We start from the raw sequence: 17,910 nt of genomic DNA on the forward strand, positions 1-17,910 counted from the left end.
AAAACAGAATCAGTATCAAAAAGCGAACCACAAATAGACACGGAATAAACCCTTAAAGCCTATTTGTAGCTGCTTGCTTCTTGAACTTAAAAGTCTTAGTTACCATCTGTAATGCTTATTGGTTTTTTACTAGCCTTTGTATCCTCTCAACAAGAAGCACAAGTATGTCTAACAGTGGAATGAAATTAAATTAATTCGCAATTAAAATGGTTTTTTACATCAATCAGTTCTTTTCCATTTCTATTGTTGTCAATCCTAATCGGGGTTATGGGAATTAATGCCGTCTATTTTTTTTGGCAATCTGTCTTGTATGTTTAATAGCCGCCCTCATCTTCTCAGCCGGCTATTATAGCGCTCCTATTTTTTTTTACTTCGTCGAATAAAAAAATGTTTCGCTTTACCTCATTTTGCCGCCTTTTCAACATTTTGCGTGAAATCTTTTTGACTTCTCTAGGCTAGTTTCTCTCTCTTCTCATTCTGCTAAAAGTGATTTTGAACAACAGTTGCTCAGCAAAGCAATTCAAAATGAACACAGTTAGTACAAAAATGGATGTCAGAAATAGAAACGGGATAAACCCATAAAGCCCAATTTTAGATGCCCGCTATTTGAACGTCGTTCCTATAAGTCTTATTTACCATCTCTAATGCTTATTGTTATTGATTGTAGCCCCTGTAGCCTCTCTCTAAGAAACAGAAGTATGTTCAACTGCGAAATGCCATCAAATTAAATCGGACTTAGAAAAATGTTTTTGTACAAAAATCTTTTTTTTCAATATCTTCTGTTATTTCAATCCCAATCATGCTTATTGGAATCAACGGCGGCTATTTTCGGGCAAGCTGCCGGGTATTTAATAGCCGCCCTCATCTTCTCAGCCGGCTATTATAGCGCTCCTATTTTTTTTTTACTTCGTCGAATAAAAAAATGTTTCGCTTTACCTCATTTTGCCGCCTTTTCAACATTTTGCGTGAAATCTTTTTGACTTCTCTAGGCTAGTTTCTCTCTTTTCTCATTCTGCTAAAAGTGATTTTGAACAACAGTTGCTCAGCAAAGCAATTCAAAATGAACAGAGTTGGTACAAAAATGGATGTCAGAAATAGAAACGGGATAAACCCATAAAGCCCAAATTTAGATGCCCGCTATTTGAACGTCGTTCCTATAAGTCTTATTTACCATCTCTAATGCTTATTGTTATTGATTGTAGCCCCTGTAGCCTCTCTCTAAGAAACAGAAGTATGTTCAACTGCGAAATGCCATCAAAATAAATCGGACTTAGAAAAATGTTTTTGTACAAAAATCTTTTTTTTTCAATATCTTCTGTTATTTCAATCCCAATCATGCTTATTGGAATCAACGGCGGCTATTTTCCGGCAATCTGCCGGGTATGTTTTTATTTGGGCTCTTAGATAAATGTCAAGATTAATAATTTTTGAGAACCAAGTTTTGTTTGTTTTGCATAATGATTGCCCTAAAGATTTGATTTATCTGTTATCTGGTGAGTTTTTTTTTCACGTTTGAATTTTTGCGTTTTGCGTGATCTAAGTTGCTCTCTCATTCAAAAGTAACAGTCGATAAACTGAAGCGAAGCATATGTTACGATGAAGTTCCGCCTGTCGTTCGTCCGACCTTAATTAGTTTGTTTCGTCTTCGGTCGTACAATTTAGTAAGACGGAATGATTATCAATTTGACGGAACTTTTTTGAAATCTATAATGAAATCTATTTATTTTGAAATCTATACTGTCTAATCACTTAATTTTTATTTTGAAATCTATACTGTCGAATCACTTAATTTGAAATCTATACTGTCTAATCACTTAATTTTGAAATCTATACTGTCTAATAGATTATTTTGAAATCTATATTTTGAAATCTATACTGTCTAATCACTTAATTTTTTGAAATCTATACTGTCTAATCACTTAATTTTTTTCTAACTTCTGTTTTCTTTCAGTCAGATATGGCGGATTCAAAAAATTTGAACTTTTTTGTTCAAAAGGCCCATATCTAAGAAAAGTCGCAAGTTTGAACGGAAATTCTAACATTTTTTTGGTTCTAACCAATTTTTATATTTTTCATTTGCTGCTTTCATTTTTTCGATTTTACGTCGGCGTTTCCAAAGGAATTTCTTGGTTGATAAACGAAAAAGCCGTTATTAAATTAAACGTCTTATTTCTTATTATTTGGTGTTTCAGCACAAGTCACCCTCCTGTTTGGCAACTGTGGGCCACACCCTCTGAACGATTTCACTGTGTCAGTTCAACTACCTGATGGACTATCCGAATTTCTCTCTTACAATGTTAGTGAATCCAGAATGTTAGTTTCTCCATAATAGGATAATGGCAAAGATCTAATGGCAGAGGATAATGGTGTCAAAGAACACCGGGTAGGATAGCAATTGGCGTTAAGTTCACAGGAGGAATGATAAAGGAAAGAAAATGGTGAAAAGAATAAACACCTTAGCCTATTGCTTGAAACTGCAATATGATGCGCGTTTGTCTGAGCTTCTGTTGTAATTAGCTGTTAATGTAGACTTAATTGTGGAGCAGTGTTATGAAGCAATGTACCTGACTTACATCTAGAGGCTACTTAGGACATCCCCGTAGTACCTGATGCATTAAAAGCTTGAAATGTACCTGGTTAACTGCTAGATGTTGTTCTCCTGGTGAAAGCACCAAGTTTAAAATACTGAAAAAAAACACGACTCCCCGCTCCAAGGTTATCAACAGCCCGTGTTTTGGGACACGTTTGTAATTGCTCTCAAACAGATTGCTACAGTCAGTGTAGGTTCTTGCTGCTTTTTATTTCTAGCGCAGGTTATGTTGGTATTGAATTTGAGTGTCTCTTCGGGTTGGTGCACCTTTGTCCTATTTGCGTTGTTTTAGATGGTTCCTATAACACCTTCTTCCCTGGCGCCTGGAGCACAGGCAAAGCAAATGGTGGAATTACTCTGCAAGGCAGATTACAGTGGCAGACCAATTCTCAACGTTTGCTTCACGTATGTTGTGACCCTTAATTGTATATCGATTGAGCTTTAGAGAACATTACATTCCAATTAAATTGACGCTTTTAAATGCTAAGATGTCTTGGCTATCTCTCATTCATGCGAATTAAAATGTTTCCTACATGTGTTGAGGAATGAAGACAGTATTGTTTTACGCCAGCGTTTGTACGACAACAATTATTGGCTTTGGAACCAATGTTAATGCGCCAGTGTTAATTGCTCTTGAACGAAGTTTGAAGAGATTATTGAAGCGGTGTGTCTTTTATGTAAAATTTTTGCTTAACCGTTTTCGACTTTCAAATATCACTGACTGGGTGACAACTGTTGCCCATATGTTAGATTTTGGAGGAAGCTTGTACTCATTTTATTTGAGCCCTGACTTTCTGCCTAATTGGTTTTTCTGGTGTACATTATTTTAAGTTGGGGCGCTTTGGAATCTTTTGAGGTTCTGAAACAGATAATAGGTTTAAATATATCTTTCAGAGCTGTTTTTTTGTCAGATTATTTTAGAAACTGTTACATTCTTTGAGATTTAAGTTTGTATGTTCCCTTAATGTTTTATGTGGACATTTTGAGTACAAGTGGACTTTCTTCCTTGAAATTTAACCATGATCGAACGTTTTTTTGTGTGTTCAATAGCCGCCGAGGGCCTCTCAACGGTTATTATTTAGGTGCCCCCATTTTTTGCGATCCAAAATTTTTTGGATGTATTGGTGCGGTGTTTTTCTATAAGATCTCCTCAATACTTTTTTCGCCTTTTCACGTTTGATAGAAGTCAAATTAAAGTGGTGATCTTATTCACGCTGTAGTAGTAAAGAGAGCAAAAAACGTGTGGCTTTGACCCGTTACATATTTTAAACTACCTTTAAAGTGGAGTGAGAAATAGGTATTTGAACAAATTTCTATTTTTGAAAGCGAATCTTTTTACACGTGCGTCACTTCGAGCTCTTGTCAGTATTTCTATCATTCCGAAGTAAATTTTGTTGCTAATATAAAATCGGTTGCAGCAAAGCATCAAGAAGGGCCTGATAGGTGAATGACCAGTGCTTCTGGTTAGGGATCGGGAGGTCAATGGTTCGAATCCCGGCGTGGTTGAGTATTTTCCACCCGCCAGTCGTTCCAGAGCAATTCTTCCGACATTAGTCGGTTGATGTTCATTGACTGCGATACTGTTTGTTATCGAAATTTTTGAGTCGTTTTGTGAAGCTGGCTTTCTTTTTTTTGTTACATTTTTTTTTCTTTTTCAGCCATTAGAGCTGCTAAAATCTTTTTTAATTGCTCTCAAATGAAGTTTTTAGCGATTACATAAGTCCTATCGGTCTTTTTATGCAATTTTTCGCTTGACGGTTTTGACTTTTCGACCTCAAAAACGGGATAAACAGGTAGCGCCCAGCGGGCATTAACTGCTCCTAGAGCCTTTCAGCTCTGTTTCACTGTTTCAACTCACTGTTTTGGAGACTTATACTTATGTTGTGAAGAGCGGTTTTTAGAAGTTGAAGACCCCTCTACTGTTGACGCCCTGCACTGTTCCCCCCCCCCCCGCCACGTTTTTTTCAGCATTTTTTTTTACAATATTTGCCATTTTTTTCAATTTTTGACATTTATAGTCATTGTTTAGGTTTTTTGACCCTCAAGAGTCAGAATACCTTTTTTAGGATTTGATAATAATTTACTCGAACGTTTTTGTTGGTCACGGATTAATTTTCCACTTTTTATCGCAAAGTGTCAGCAATTTTTTAAAATAAAACTTACAATTTTTTAAATATTTTTTTGATTTTTTCATTTTTTAGGTTTCTCTAGCCTTAAGAGACACAGAAGTTCCTCTTGGGTTTGATAATATGTTACTGCATAGTTTATAGATGTAATAGAACGTTCTTCCGGATTTTAATATCACGAATTTAAGCAGTTTTAAAAAAAATGTATTTGCAATTTTTTCATGTTTTTGAATTTTTTCCGGTACAAGTGGCCCTGGGACCTCCACTAAGTTTTGATAATAGGCTGCTGCATAGTGTCTGGTGTTAATAGAATTATGATCAATAATATTTTACTCTAGTTTTAGTAATTTTTGCATAAAATATAATTTTTTCAAATTTTCGGAAATTTTTTGTGTGGACCTTTGAGCCAGTGAAACTTTTTAGGGCTTGAAATAGGGATACTGGATAGTCTCTTGAGACAATGAAATGGTTATGCAGATGTTAAAATTACGATTTTTAGCAAGCTTTTCTGAAAATGTGCAGTTTTTAAAATTTTTGTATATTGTTGTCCTTTTCAGAGTTTAACGATCATTACTGACCAACGAAAATTTTTGTCTTGCAGATGTGTTCCATTACAGAACTTTCGAGACAAAAAATGGTGTTGAACTTTTTTACTGCGCAGTTGAAAACTTTTGTTTTTAATTTTGCCTTTTTCAGATTTTCGGAATTTTTTTTTAACAAGGCTAGAAAACTAAAGTTGCAGAGTCCAATCACATCATGGAAAATGTTTCTATCTCGTTCTCTCTGTCGGTTGGTGTTTCTTTCTTTCTCCTCCTTGTTCACGTTTTATCTCTCTTTCACTCACTCTCTCTGTCTGTCAGTCTGTCTCTGTCTGTCTGTCTGTCTGTCTGTGTCTGTCTATCTGTCTGACTGTCTGTCTGTCTGTCTGTCTGTCTGTCTGTCTGTCTGTCTGTCTGTCTGTCTGTCTGTCTGTCTGTCTGTCTGTCTCTCTGTCTGTCTGTCTGTCTCTCTCTCTCTCTCTGTATGTGTGTGTCTCTTTGCTGATGCCGCACTTCATCATTATCAGTGAGTTATAATAAAAATGTTTTTTTTTATCATATATGACTCAACAGGCTTTTTTTAAGGAAATCATTGATAATTGCTCTCAAGCTATTTGTAGCAAATATTTTAATCCTGTTTCTCTTATGCAATTTTTTGCTGGGCCGATTTTTTGTCTGACTCATTTGACTTTCGTCTTCAGAAACTGGATATAGAGGCAGCGCCCAGTTTGAATTAAGTTCTCTTAGAGCCGTTCACCCCACTACTCTTCAAGTATGCGATTAACAGAAACTGTTTTGGAGACCTTTACTTATGGTGTGAAGGGCGGTTCTTAGAAATCGACCCCACACCCCGCCTACCCAAAGCCCCCACATCAGTCACCACATTCCACGTTTGCTCCCTCGCTGCGCTGAACTTACGCCCCTTCAATTAATCTATAGCTAACCTCACTAAACTGTGGCTAGCTACTGACGAAGCCAACCGCTCGCCGGTTGTTTGAGAGCAGCTCGCCTGACGTTAGTCGGTTAGGTTTTATTTTTCAATCATGTGCGGATGGTACCGCAATCTCAGCTGAGATTATTTGTCTTCAAGGTGCTAGTGCAAATCATATTTTGATTTTTGCGCTGTTTTTTGAACACACTAATGAAGCATCCATTGAGATCTTGGCTGTAGTCCGTCGAATTTTAATGCGATTCCCGAATGTTCCGGCTACATTTTATACGATAAGGTTTCAGATAGATTAACTTTTTATTGTAAGTTAGACTGAGATTGCCATCTAATTCTGATTTTTTTATCAAATGCTGTATTTAGAATGTTAACAGTTGAGTTTCTCTTACATTGACCCCATTGATGTTGAAAAAGTCTGATTTCTGCAATTTCGTTAGTTTTTGCCTCATTTTTGCTTCGCCTGTCATTGATTTCCACAAGGATGTTGTATTGTGTACTCATTGTAAGGATGCGTTGAGTCAATTTCTGCAGAGTTTTGTTTGTGTGATTCTTAAGTCACCTGGTTTGAGAATTTTGTAATATTTTGACTTTTTATTTGTTCGATTTTGCTCACATAGGTTCGTGGTTTTGTTGACTGTCTTATTAATTGCTCTCAAACGAAGTTTGTAGCAATTATATTAGTCCTGTTGGTCTTTTTTTATGCGATTTTTCGCTTGACCGATTTTTCGTCTGACGCTTTTGACTTTTCGTCCTCAAAAACGGGATAAACAGGTAGCGCCCAGCGGGCATTAAGTGCTCTTAGAGCCTTTCAGCTCTGTTTCACAGCTCAAAATTTTGGAGACTCTCAAACGACCGCTCACCGGTCGTTTGAGAGCAATTCGCCCGACGTTAGTCGGTTATGTTTTTGATGATGCTCTAAAATTGTTAATCGTCAGGTCATAAGTTTACTCAAATCTTTGAATTGTAAATCAAAACTTGTCCCGCTATGTTTTTTATTTCGTTTTACCTTTTGAGCAAAGTTTTCGTTTGACATGTCACGACTTTCAGGTCTGACTCCTGACTTACCTCACCGGCTGTTGGGATTTCAAAGAATGGGTTTTAATTTCTTTGCGGCTTTTTTCGGGCAATTTGCCGGCTAATGTTGTGTTGGAAGTGATCGATAACAAAATGTCAAAATTGCTCCCTGTTGCAGTTCGGATGAGGATTAAAATGACAATTATGTTGATTTTTTTTCTTTCTCGGGAACTTCGGGGTCGTGTACTAAGATAAATAGTTTTAAGCGCTATCGAACGAAATATGAAGCAGTTATGTTATCTTGTTTATGTGATTAAAATGCTTTTTTTAATTTGCTTGAGTTTTGATTAATTTGTATCCTGCTCTCATTTGAAATTTCGAGTATTCAAACGAAGTTTGCAATTGCTTTCACACAGGCTCACATTAAATTGTCTTGTTCAGTCTTAGGCATCTGAACTCCTATGGCTGTATTTTTTACTACAAGTTAATTAGAGTCGGTGCCGAAACTGGTATCATTCTCAAGCTCTGCATCTTAATAGTTGTTTATAATACTTAGTCCCACCTTCTTAGGGCTTCCTGCATCCCTCCCTTCCCCCGGACTGAAGCAGGCTGCAATACATTAGAGCTCCCAATAGTCGTTCGAGAACATTTCTTCCGACATTAATCGAGATATGATCTCCTGAATTCAAATAGTGAAACGAAATGTGTTTCATTTTTTATCTTTGATGCGTAAGGGGTCAAAAATAAGCTGCAATGATAGCATCTGAAGCTGTTTAGTTTATTAATTGCCCCTACAAGCCGAGTTCCCGCTTTTCAGCGGCTGATATATGCTTCAATTGTATCAAGCCCCTACCAGTCGTGAGAGAGCAATTCGTCAATGTAGTGTTTTGTTTATTCATTTTCATTGAAAGACTTTGTTTGGGACACTTGAGTACTTGTCTCCTACTAGCCGACTCCCGACCTTTCAGCGACTGATACAGGCTTCAATAGTATCAAGCCCCTACCCTCCTACATGAATGCTTGTTAATGACCGCCGTTAGCCTCTCAAAAGCTATGATTTAGGCGCTCTCTTTTCGGAATTCATGAACTTTGAATTGTATTGGGCTCTGTCTGTGCACGACTCAAAGAGGAGTATTGGAGAATTGTCTTTTTAATCAATTTCATTGGAGTGAATTTTGAAATTTGGTTTGTTTTTATGGCTTTTAGATAAATCGATTCAATGTCAAGATAAATAATTTTTGGGAAATTGGGCCGATGTAGAACTGATCTTGAATGAATTTTCAAGCATGTATCATTGTCGTTCCTTTGTTTTTGCAAAATTATTGCCTTAATTTGAGCTCGCTGGTGACTCTTTTCACGCTTGAATTCTTGTATTTTGCGCGATCTAAATTGCTCTCTCGTTCAAAGTAACATCTGATAAACTGAAGTGATGCATATGCTACAATGAAATTCCGCCTGTCGCTCGTCCGATCTTACTTGGTTTATTTTTTTGTCTTCTCTCGTACAATTTACACTTTATAGTGATTTTGCAAGAAAGAATGAGTATCAGATTGACGGAACTATTTATCAATGATGGGTTATTTTTGAAATATATACTGTCTAATCAATTAATTTTTATCTAACTTCAATTTTTTTGCGATCAAATGTGACGAATTCAAATTTGTACGGCAGTTTTTGGTTCTAACCCATGTAATGTTTTCCATTCGCTGCTGTCTATATTTGGACGCTATAAAGTATGCATGTGTCCCTAACAAATATCTCCACAAAAAATGGTCACACAAAAGTTGTCAAATGCCCTCAAAATTGGTCGGACTTTTTCTTAATATTTGTTATTTGCAGAATTTTTTTTTACGAATTTGAAACATTTTTCCGAATTTTCCTACGCCGCATTTGAAACATTTGAAACATTTTTCACAAATTTTCCTACGCCCCATAGCTTTTATCTATATTAGGATAAAGCAATGGATTTTTTAAACCATGTTCTCCACTCTTTCCTCCGTGTTTTTTTTGCCGAATTCATTCGCCCGAATGCTACCGAGGGAAAAAATAGTTGGCAAAAATGGTACATTTTACATGTGTTTCGTGCACTGATTTTCAATGCAGTGTTATGTTTATGCATTTTCATTGAAAGACATTTTCAGGGACACTTGAGTACTGTATAACGTCAAGTGGAATTTATTGTTATTTTGGTGTTTGCCTAATATCCACAAAACTTTAGGTCAAAATTTTCGCTTAATCGAGTTTTCGCTGCATATCCTGTGCGACAGAATTGCTGTTTTAAATTGGTTAAAAGAAGCTCTGAGGTTAATTTTGGACCAGGGAAGTTTCATTTGAAGCAATTATTGTTGTTTTGTGACCCTTCTTTGTGAAAATTTTTTTGCTGGGCAAATTCGTTGTTTTGGGTGATTTATTTCGTCCAGTTTTTTAGTTTTGCTTGATCTAAGTTTTACTCAAATGGTGTGGCCGTTTTCTACTTTAAGACAAATAAAAATAAGTGCACTGACACCTTTATAATACTATAGATTGGAGCACCCGCGAATCGTCCGGGCTGCTCTCGAAATGAAGTGTACGGTTCATCGAATCTGTTTGCGGCACAAAACTGATGTTTTAAGAGCCGTTTTGGGAGATTTGATTATTCCTACATCATTTTTTATAATACATCATCTTCCTCCGCTTTGTCGTGTCATTGTACCCCCAAGGAGTCGTTTGAGAGCAACAAACTTGGCCAACATTAGTCAATTATGTTGTACTAGCTGTAAAAACAACTCAAGGTTAGGCTTTTCGTTTTAAGACTGGGTTGTTTTAAAATGAAAAGCCTAACCTATTTCGTGGCTATCTTTTGATTATTTTCTGGCCTTAATCATCTTATATTGACTTTTTTGTAGAAATGGAGGAACAGGTTTGCCTACGAATTTGTCCGTGTACCTGCCTGTTCCAGTCAGCAAATTTTTCCAGCCAGTAGTGTTCAATTCTGGCGACTTCTTCACCAAGTGGAAGTTCCTCAGTCAGCCATCGCAGGAGTGCCAGAAGATCTTTGCTGCCAAGAACCCACCCATTAATTCAGTCACTGACCAGACAAAAGTCAGTAGTATCTCCATAGCATAGAAAATTGTTTTCTTAATTCTTTAACTCTTACGCGCATATGATGAGAACGTGAAGATGTAGATTAGTTGGATCTTCAGTGTTAATCCTACCTGTATTGATCTTCATAATGGAAGTAAAAACATTAATCTCATCATTATGTGATATGGAAATTAGAGCGCTCAATTTAAAATTTCATCATCTGTGAATAGCGAATTTTGATTCGAGTAAACTTAAAAACCTTGGCCTGTATATGCTATAGTGTGAGATACGTTGTACTTCCAACAGATAGGAGCAGGTATCTTCGCTGATACACATTATGTCCGACCCCCGCATTAGTGCGAGGCTTTATCATTAAGTTCGAGGCATTATATCATTAACAACGGTTGGAACGCTAGTTTTACAATGCCTTTTAATAAATAAAAATGCATCAAAACTTGAAAACAATTGATCCAGAACAACAGAAAATTCAAAAGTTTAATCTAACCTAATTGAGGATGTTATCCAGTTTTTGCCTTGTTTAGTTGCAAGGATTTGGGATGGGTCTGTTGCCTAGCATTGATCCAAATCCTGCCAATTATGTGTGCGCAGGAGTGCTATACACCTCAACCGCAAACATTGGGGTATTACTCCGTCTAGAGCCCAATCTTCAGTCACAGGTTTGTATTCAAGTGCATCACTTGGTTTCCAATGTCACGGTCTTCGCTAATTTGCGAGAATCTATCAAACGAGCAGCCAAAGTTTTTTCAAATCTGAAGCTGCTATGACCCCATAATAATAATAATGTATATATTTCTCAGAAGTCTAATGTCCGGTAAACCGCTTGTCTGAAGAACTTACTAATTAATAAAATCCCCCATTGCTCTCCACACATTACACCTCTAGCACCACACGATATCTATTAAGCGCCCCGCCCTCAACAATACTACTTTTTAATTGCTCTCGAATGAAATTCGAAGCAATTATTGTAATGTGTGTCTTTTTTATGCAAAGTTTTCGCTTGACCGTTTTTGCGCTTTAGTCTGGAGCCTTCTTTGACTTCTTGAGTGATTTTTTCGAGCCTACGTTCTAAAAAAAAGAACACTGAATTCAATCCATTATTGCTGTGCAAAAACAAATAAGTAGATTGCGCAAAACAAAATGGCAGTGCAAAGTATCAATAATAATAGCAATGTCATTACTGAAAAAAAGTTTTATTTATTCGAATTGGAACACAAGAAAAGTTAGTTTTTAAACCTTACATGTTTCCAAGAAAAACAATCCGATAACTGCATGCAAGGGTCTCCTTTAAATTCCTCAAAAAGATGATTAAATATTTGTTTTTTGAATTTTTTTTTATTTTCGTTTTTTCTTCAGAGAAAAGGTCCTGTATTTTCGAATTCCAGTCCTGTAAAGCTTTTCTAACGAATGAATTTTCTAGTTTTGAGCTCTTGAATTTATAGCCCCAGTACTCGAGTCCAGTTCTTTCGTTTTTGTTTATTTTCCAAGTTTTAAGTTCACGGCCCCTGCTTTTATCAAATGCTGGTAGTTGGTTGGTTTTAATCTTCCAGATGTAATTAATTCGCTTTAATTTCAAAAAATAATGCATAGGTAGAATTTTATGCTTTAGTTTTAGATCTCTAGATGAATCAAACTTTTTCCTAAAGAAGCTAGCTTTAACTGCCCAGTTAAGTTGTCTGTCCAGTGTTAGAACAAGATTTTGGTTGATAGACTGAATGATAGTTGCTGAATAATGTATGTGACTCAACACTAATGCGTTGAGAATGAGTTTTTTCATATTGTCTGGAATTGTTCTTCTTATTGTATAAATAGTCTTAATACCGGCAGCCATTTTTTTAGTATGTGTTTTGTTTCTTGTTGGAAAGCTAAAAATCTATCAATGTGGACGCCTAAAAATTTGATCGCCTCTTTTTCATCAATGACTAAATTGTCAACAACCATTTGTGTATTGGCAGTTCGTTTTGTTTTGCTAAAGACTATGAACTCTGTTTTAGAGGCATTGAAACTTAACTCATTTGATTGGAAAAAGGTAATTAACTTTTGTGTTTCCATTTTAAATTTTTTTTGCCATCTTCGATTGAGTCGTTGGATGTGAGAACGATTGTGTCATCTGCATATTGAATAAGCTCTGTTTCGTTGTCAAGGTATTTATCCTTGTCATTTATGTATAAATTGAACAGCAGTGGACCAAGGACCGTTCCTTGAGGAACTCCTCTTGTGAGCCAACTGGATCCGATAATGTTTTGTATTTTCACTTGCTGCTCGCGATGAGACAGAAAATTTTTGATTAATATCGTAGACGATGTATTAAAAGCTAACATATCTAATTTTTCATCAAGAATTTTGTGGTTTATAGAGTCAAAAGCCTTGGATAAATCCAGTAGGGCAGCAGATACATATTTATTTTTATCAGCTTCTGCTCGTATAAACTCAGTACAGTACGTGATTGCATCTGTGGTTGAAAATCTTTTTCTAAATCCATATTGCGTTTTGGTGATCAGCTTTTCACATCATAAGTAATCTACAATTTGGTCTCTGAGAAGAGTTTCAAGAATTTTTGATATACTTGGTGTGAGTGAAATTGGTCTATAGTTGTCTGGATCCTCTGTGTCTCCTTTTTTGAAAAGTGGTATTACAATGGCTTTCTTTAAAGATTTTGGAAAACTTAGTTCTTTGATGGATTGATTTATTATGAATGACAGATTGTCATGAATAACAATTTGTCATGAATATATTAAATCAATCGGGGTTGTTTTGTTTTTGCATAGCAGTTAAAAATTCATAAAACACCAAAATGGTCACTTTTTAGGTTAGTATCACAAGCGAAAACTTTTTCGAATAAGCTGGGTTCACATATGAGATAATTATTTAAGGTTTGAGTTTTTGAGTCGTTGGAGATTCTTGTTGGTTCTCTGTTATTCTGAACCTGTAGTCCATAAGGTGTAGTTACTGTACACAGTCTTTCTCGTTCTCCCTTTTTTAAAAAATCAAATTTGAAATCGCCTGTGACAATTATCTGCTTATTTTCAGTTGTAGCATAGTCAAGGTTTAAAGCTAATTCATTTAAACACAAGCTAGATTGTTTTTTATTCGGGCGGTAAGAAATATTTAGTAATACTTGTTTTTTATTTCCGATGGTGAGATTTATCCAGATCGATTCAAACTGTGGGCTAAATTTGTTTAGGTCATGCCTTATTTTTGGCGACAGATATTTTGGAACTAGTGTCATAACTCTCTCCCCCCCCGTTTCTTATTGTCAGACATCGATGCTAACCTGTCGTTGCGCAAGCATACATAATCGTCTAAGAGAGGATTGCGAGATTTTTCTCCTCAAGTTTCGTTAACGAGGTCTCCGTGAAGCAAAAAATACAGTTGGTATATTTTGTTACATCTGTTTCAAGTGAAAAGTTTTTTTTAGAGATGCTCTGGTAATTCAAGCAAAGAAGTTTCAGTTTTTTTGCGCCTTTTGAAGTGTATTTTGGGTCTGAGTTTGAGACAAAACTGGCCCTGGATTTGTTTCAATGTCGCCAGATCTAAGGAGATTGATTAATATGAAAAGAAAAGAAGTAAAATTCAGAGTAATTAAAAATGTTGCAGTTGCATACAGTCTTTTTATGACACAATTTGTTTGAATTCTCTTTCTCTATTGACGCGGGAAAGCTTGAGGTCAATAGAAGAAAGAGGACAAAAAACTTTTTTTTGGCTAGATACAGCATAAGTATGATCACAAGAAATTGTTATAACTACGCTTCCGTAAATACTGTTTTCAATTCCGTAGTGTCATCAATAGTTGTAGTAGTGATCAAAGTTGCTTCTTGAGTGATCAAAGTTGCTCTCATTCCGAAATAAAGTGTGTTGCTATTGCGAGCGAAAGAAAAGCAAAGCAGGAGTGCTATAATTGTATAGCACTCCTGCCAATTATGTGTGCGCAGGAGTGCTATACACCTCAACCGCAAACAGTGGGGTATTACTCCGTCTAGAGCCCAATCTTCAGTCACAGGTTTGTATTCAAGTGCATCACTTGGTTTCCAATGTCACGGTCTTCGCTAATTTGCGAGAATCTATCAAACGAGCAGCCAAAGTTTTTTTCAAATCTGAAGCTGCTATGACCCCATAATAATAATAATAATGTATAGATTTCTGAGAAGTCTAATGTCCGGTAAACCGCTTGTCTGAAGAACTTACTAATTAATAAAATCCCCCATTGCTCTCCACACATTACACCTCTAGCACCACACGATATCTATTAAGCGCCCCGCCCTCAACAATACTACTTTTTAATTGCTCTCGAATGAAATTCGAAGCAATTATTGTAATGTGTGTCTTTTTTATGCAAAGTTTTTGCTTGACCGTTTTTGCGCTTTAGTCTGGAGCCTTCTTTGACTTCTTGAGTGATTTTTTCGAGCCTACGTTCTAAAAAAAAGAACACTGAATTCAATCCATTATTGCTGTGCAAAAACAAATAAGTAGATTGCGCAAAACAAAATGGCAGTGCAAAGTATCAATAATAATAGCAATGTCATTACTGAAAGTTATTTATTCGAATTGGAACCCAAGGAAAGTTAGTTTATAAACCTTACATGTTTCCAAGAAAAACAATCCGATAACTGCATGCAAGGGTCTCCTTTAAATTCCTCAAAAAGATGATTAAATTTTCGTTTTTTTGAATTTTTTTTTATTTTCGTTTTTTCTTAAGAGAAAAGGTCCTGTATTTTCGAATTCCAGTCCTGTAAAGCTTTTCTAACGAATGAATTTTCTAGTTTTGAGCTCTTGAATTTATAGCCCCAGTACTCGAGTCCAGTTCTTTCATTTTTGTTAACTTTCCAGGTTTTAAGTTCACGGCCCCTGCTTTTTGTCAAATGCTGGTAGTTGGTTGGTTTTAATCTTCCAGATATAATTAATTCGCTTTAATTTCAAAAAATAATGCATAGGTAGAATTTTTTGCTTTAGTTTCAGATCTCTAGATGAATCAAACTTTTTCCTAAAGAAGCTAGCTTTAACTGCCCAGTTAAGTTGTCTGTCCAGTGTTAGAACAAGATTTTGGTTGATAGACTGAATGATAGTTGCTGAATAATGTATGTGACTCAACACTAATGCGTTGAGAATGAGTTTTTTCATATTGTCTGGAATTTTTCTTCTTATTGTATAAATAGTCTTAATACCGGCAGCCTTTTTTTAGTATGTGTTTTGTTTCTTGTTGGAAAGCTAAAAATCTATCAATGTGGACGCCTAAAAATTTGATCGCCTCTTTCATCAATGACTACATTGTCAACAACCATTTGTGTATTGGCAGTTCCTTTTGTTTTGCTAAAGACTGAACTCTGTTTTGGAGGCATTGAAACTTAACTCATTTGATTGGAAAAAGATAATTAACTTTTGTGTTTCCATTTTAAATTTTTTTACCATCTTCGATTGAGTCGTTGGATGTGAGAACGATTGTCATCTGCATATTGAATAAGCTCTGTTTCGTTGTCAAGGTATTTATCCTTGTCATTTATGTATAAATTGAACAGCAGTGGACCAAGGACCGTTCCTTGAGGAACTCCTCTTGTGAGCCAACTGGATCCGATAATGTTTTGTATTTTCACTTGCTGCTCGCGATGAGACAGAAAATTTTTGATTAATATCGTAGACGATGTATTAAAAGCTAACATATCTAATTTTTCATCAAGAGTTTTGTGGTTTATAGAGTCAAAAGCCTTGGATAAATCCAGTAGGGCAGCAGATACATATTTACTTTTATTAGCTTCTGATCGTATAAACTCAGTACAGTACGTGATTGCATCTGTGGTTGAAAATCTTTTTCTAAATCCATATTGCGTTTTGGTGATCAGCTTTTCACATCATAAGTAATCTACAATTTGGTCTCTGAGAAGAGTTTCAATAATTTTTGATATACATGGTGTGAGTGAAATTGGTCTATCTGTCTGGATCCTCTGTGTCTCCTTTTTTTGAAAAGTGGTATTACAATGGCTTTCTTTAAAGATTTTGGAAAACTTAGTTCTTTGATGGATTGATTTATTATGAATGACAGATGTGGAACAATTTGTCATGAATATATTGAATCAATCGGGGTTGTTTTGTTTTTGCATAGCAGTTAAAAATTCATAAAACACCAAAATGGTCTATTTTTAGGTTAGTATCACAAGCGAAAACTTTTTCGAATAAGCTGGGTTCACATATGAGATAATCAATTAATGTTTGAGTTTTTGAGTCGTTGGAGATTCTTGTTGGTTCTCTGTTATTCTGAACCTGTAGTCCATAAGGTGTAGTTACTGTACACAGTCTTTCTCGTTCTCCCTCTTTTAAAAAATCAATTTTGAAATCGCCTGTCACAATTATCTGCTTATTTTCAGTGGTAGCATAGTCAAGGTTTAAAGCTAATTCATTTAAAAACAAGCTAGATTGTTTTTTATTCGGGCGGTAAGAAATATTTAGTAATACTTGTTTTTTATTTCCGATGGTGAGATTTATCCAGATCGATTCAAACTGTGGGCTAAATTTGTTTAGGTCATGCCTTATTTTTGGCGACAGATATTTTGGAACTAGTGTCATAACTCCCCCCCCCCGTTTCTTATTGTCAGACATCGATGCTAACCTGTCGTTGCGCAAGCATACATAATCGTCTAAGAGAGGATTGCAGAAATTTTCCTCCTCAAATTTCGTTAACGAGGTCTCCGTGAAGCAAAAAATACAGTTGGTATATGTTATCATCTGTTTCAAGTGAAAAGTTTTTTTAGAGATGCTCTGGTAATTCAAGCAAAGAAGTTTCAGTTTTTTTGCGCCTTTTGAAGTGTATTTTGGGTCTGAGTTTGAGACAAAACTGGCCCTGGATTTGTTTCAATATCGCCAGATCTAAGGAGATTGATTAATATGAAAAGAAGTAAAATTCAGAGTAATTAAAAAAGTTGCAGTTAGTTTTACTGTTAAAGTAAACTTAAAAGAGAGGCCCTTGCATACAGTCTTTTTATGACACAATTTGTTTGAATTCTCTTTCTCTATTGACGCGGGAAAGCTTGAGGTCAATAGAAGAAAGAGGACAAAAAACTTTTTTTTGGCTAGGTACAGCATAAGTATGATCACAAGAAATTGTTATAACTACGCTTCCGTAAACACTGTTTTCAATTCCGTAGTGTCATCAATAGTTGTAGTAGTGATCAAAGTTGCTTCTTGAGTGATCAAAGTTGCTCTCATTCCGAAATAAAGTGTGTTGCTATTGCGAGCGAAAGAAAAGCAAAGCAATTGTAGCTGAGTGTTTAAGGTGGCTGAGTGACATTCTGGAAGTCCGGGGTTCGAAACTTTGTCGGTTCGTGTTTTTACACCTATAAAACCTTTAGCTACGCCTTTAGCTAACTTTAAAGCTACGCGCCCTAAAAAATAGCGCGACTGTAGTTCGAGAGCAATTCATTCGACTTAGTTTGTTTTTTACTCCTTTCTTTCCCCTCTAGTTAAGCTGGTCTCTCTGAGCCCCAGCTAGCTACTAACAAAGCCAACTGCTCGCTAGACTTAGAGCAATTCGCCTGACGTTAGTGGTTTGTTTAATTGCTCTCAAACGAGTTTGTAGCAATTATATTTGTCCCGTGGTCTTTTTGTGCAATTTTTCGCTTGACCAAT

General features: G+C 36.0%; 1 protein-coding gene across 2 annotated transcripts in view; it reads left to right on the top strand.

Moving 5' to 3' along the window:
* Window positions 1-17,910, top strand: part of LOC142339416 (AP-2 complex subunit alpha-2-like) — a 90,074-nt gene that overhangs the window by 62,609 nt on the left and 9,555 nt on the right. For both annotated transcript variants that reach the window (XM_075389437.1, XM_075389439.1), the window contains 4 exons: window positions 2,193-2,296; window positions 2,883-2,995; window positions 10,101-10,296; window positions 10,821-10,955. In XM_075389437.1, coding sequence (XP_075245552.1) covers window positions 2,193-2,296; window positions 2,883-2,995; window positions 10,101-10,296; window positions 10,821-10,955 — 548 coding nt within the window. The remainder of the gene's footprint in view (window positions 1-2,192; window positions 2,297-2,882; window positions 2,996-10,100; window positions 10,297-10,820; window positions 10,956-17,910) is intronic.

This window comes from Convolutriloba macropyga, chromosome 5, assembly GCF_964194025.1.
Source record: "Convolutriloba macropyga chromosome 5, txConMacr16.3, whole genome shotgun sequence".
Lineage (NCBI taxonomy): Eukaryota > Metazoa > Xenacoelomorpha > Acoela > Convolutidae > Convolutriloba > Convolutriloba macropyga.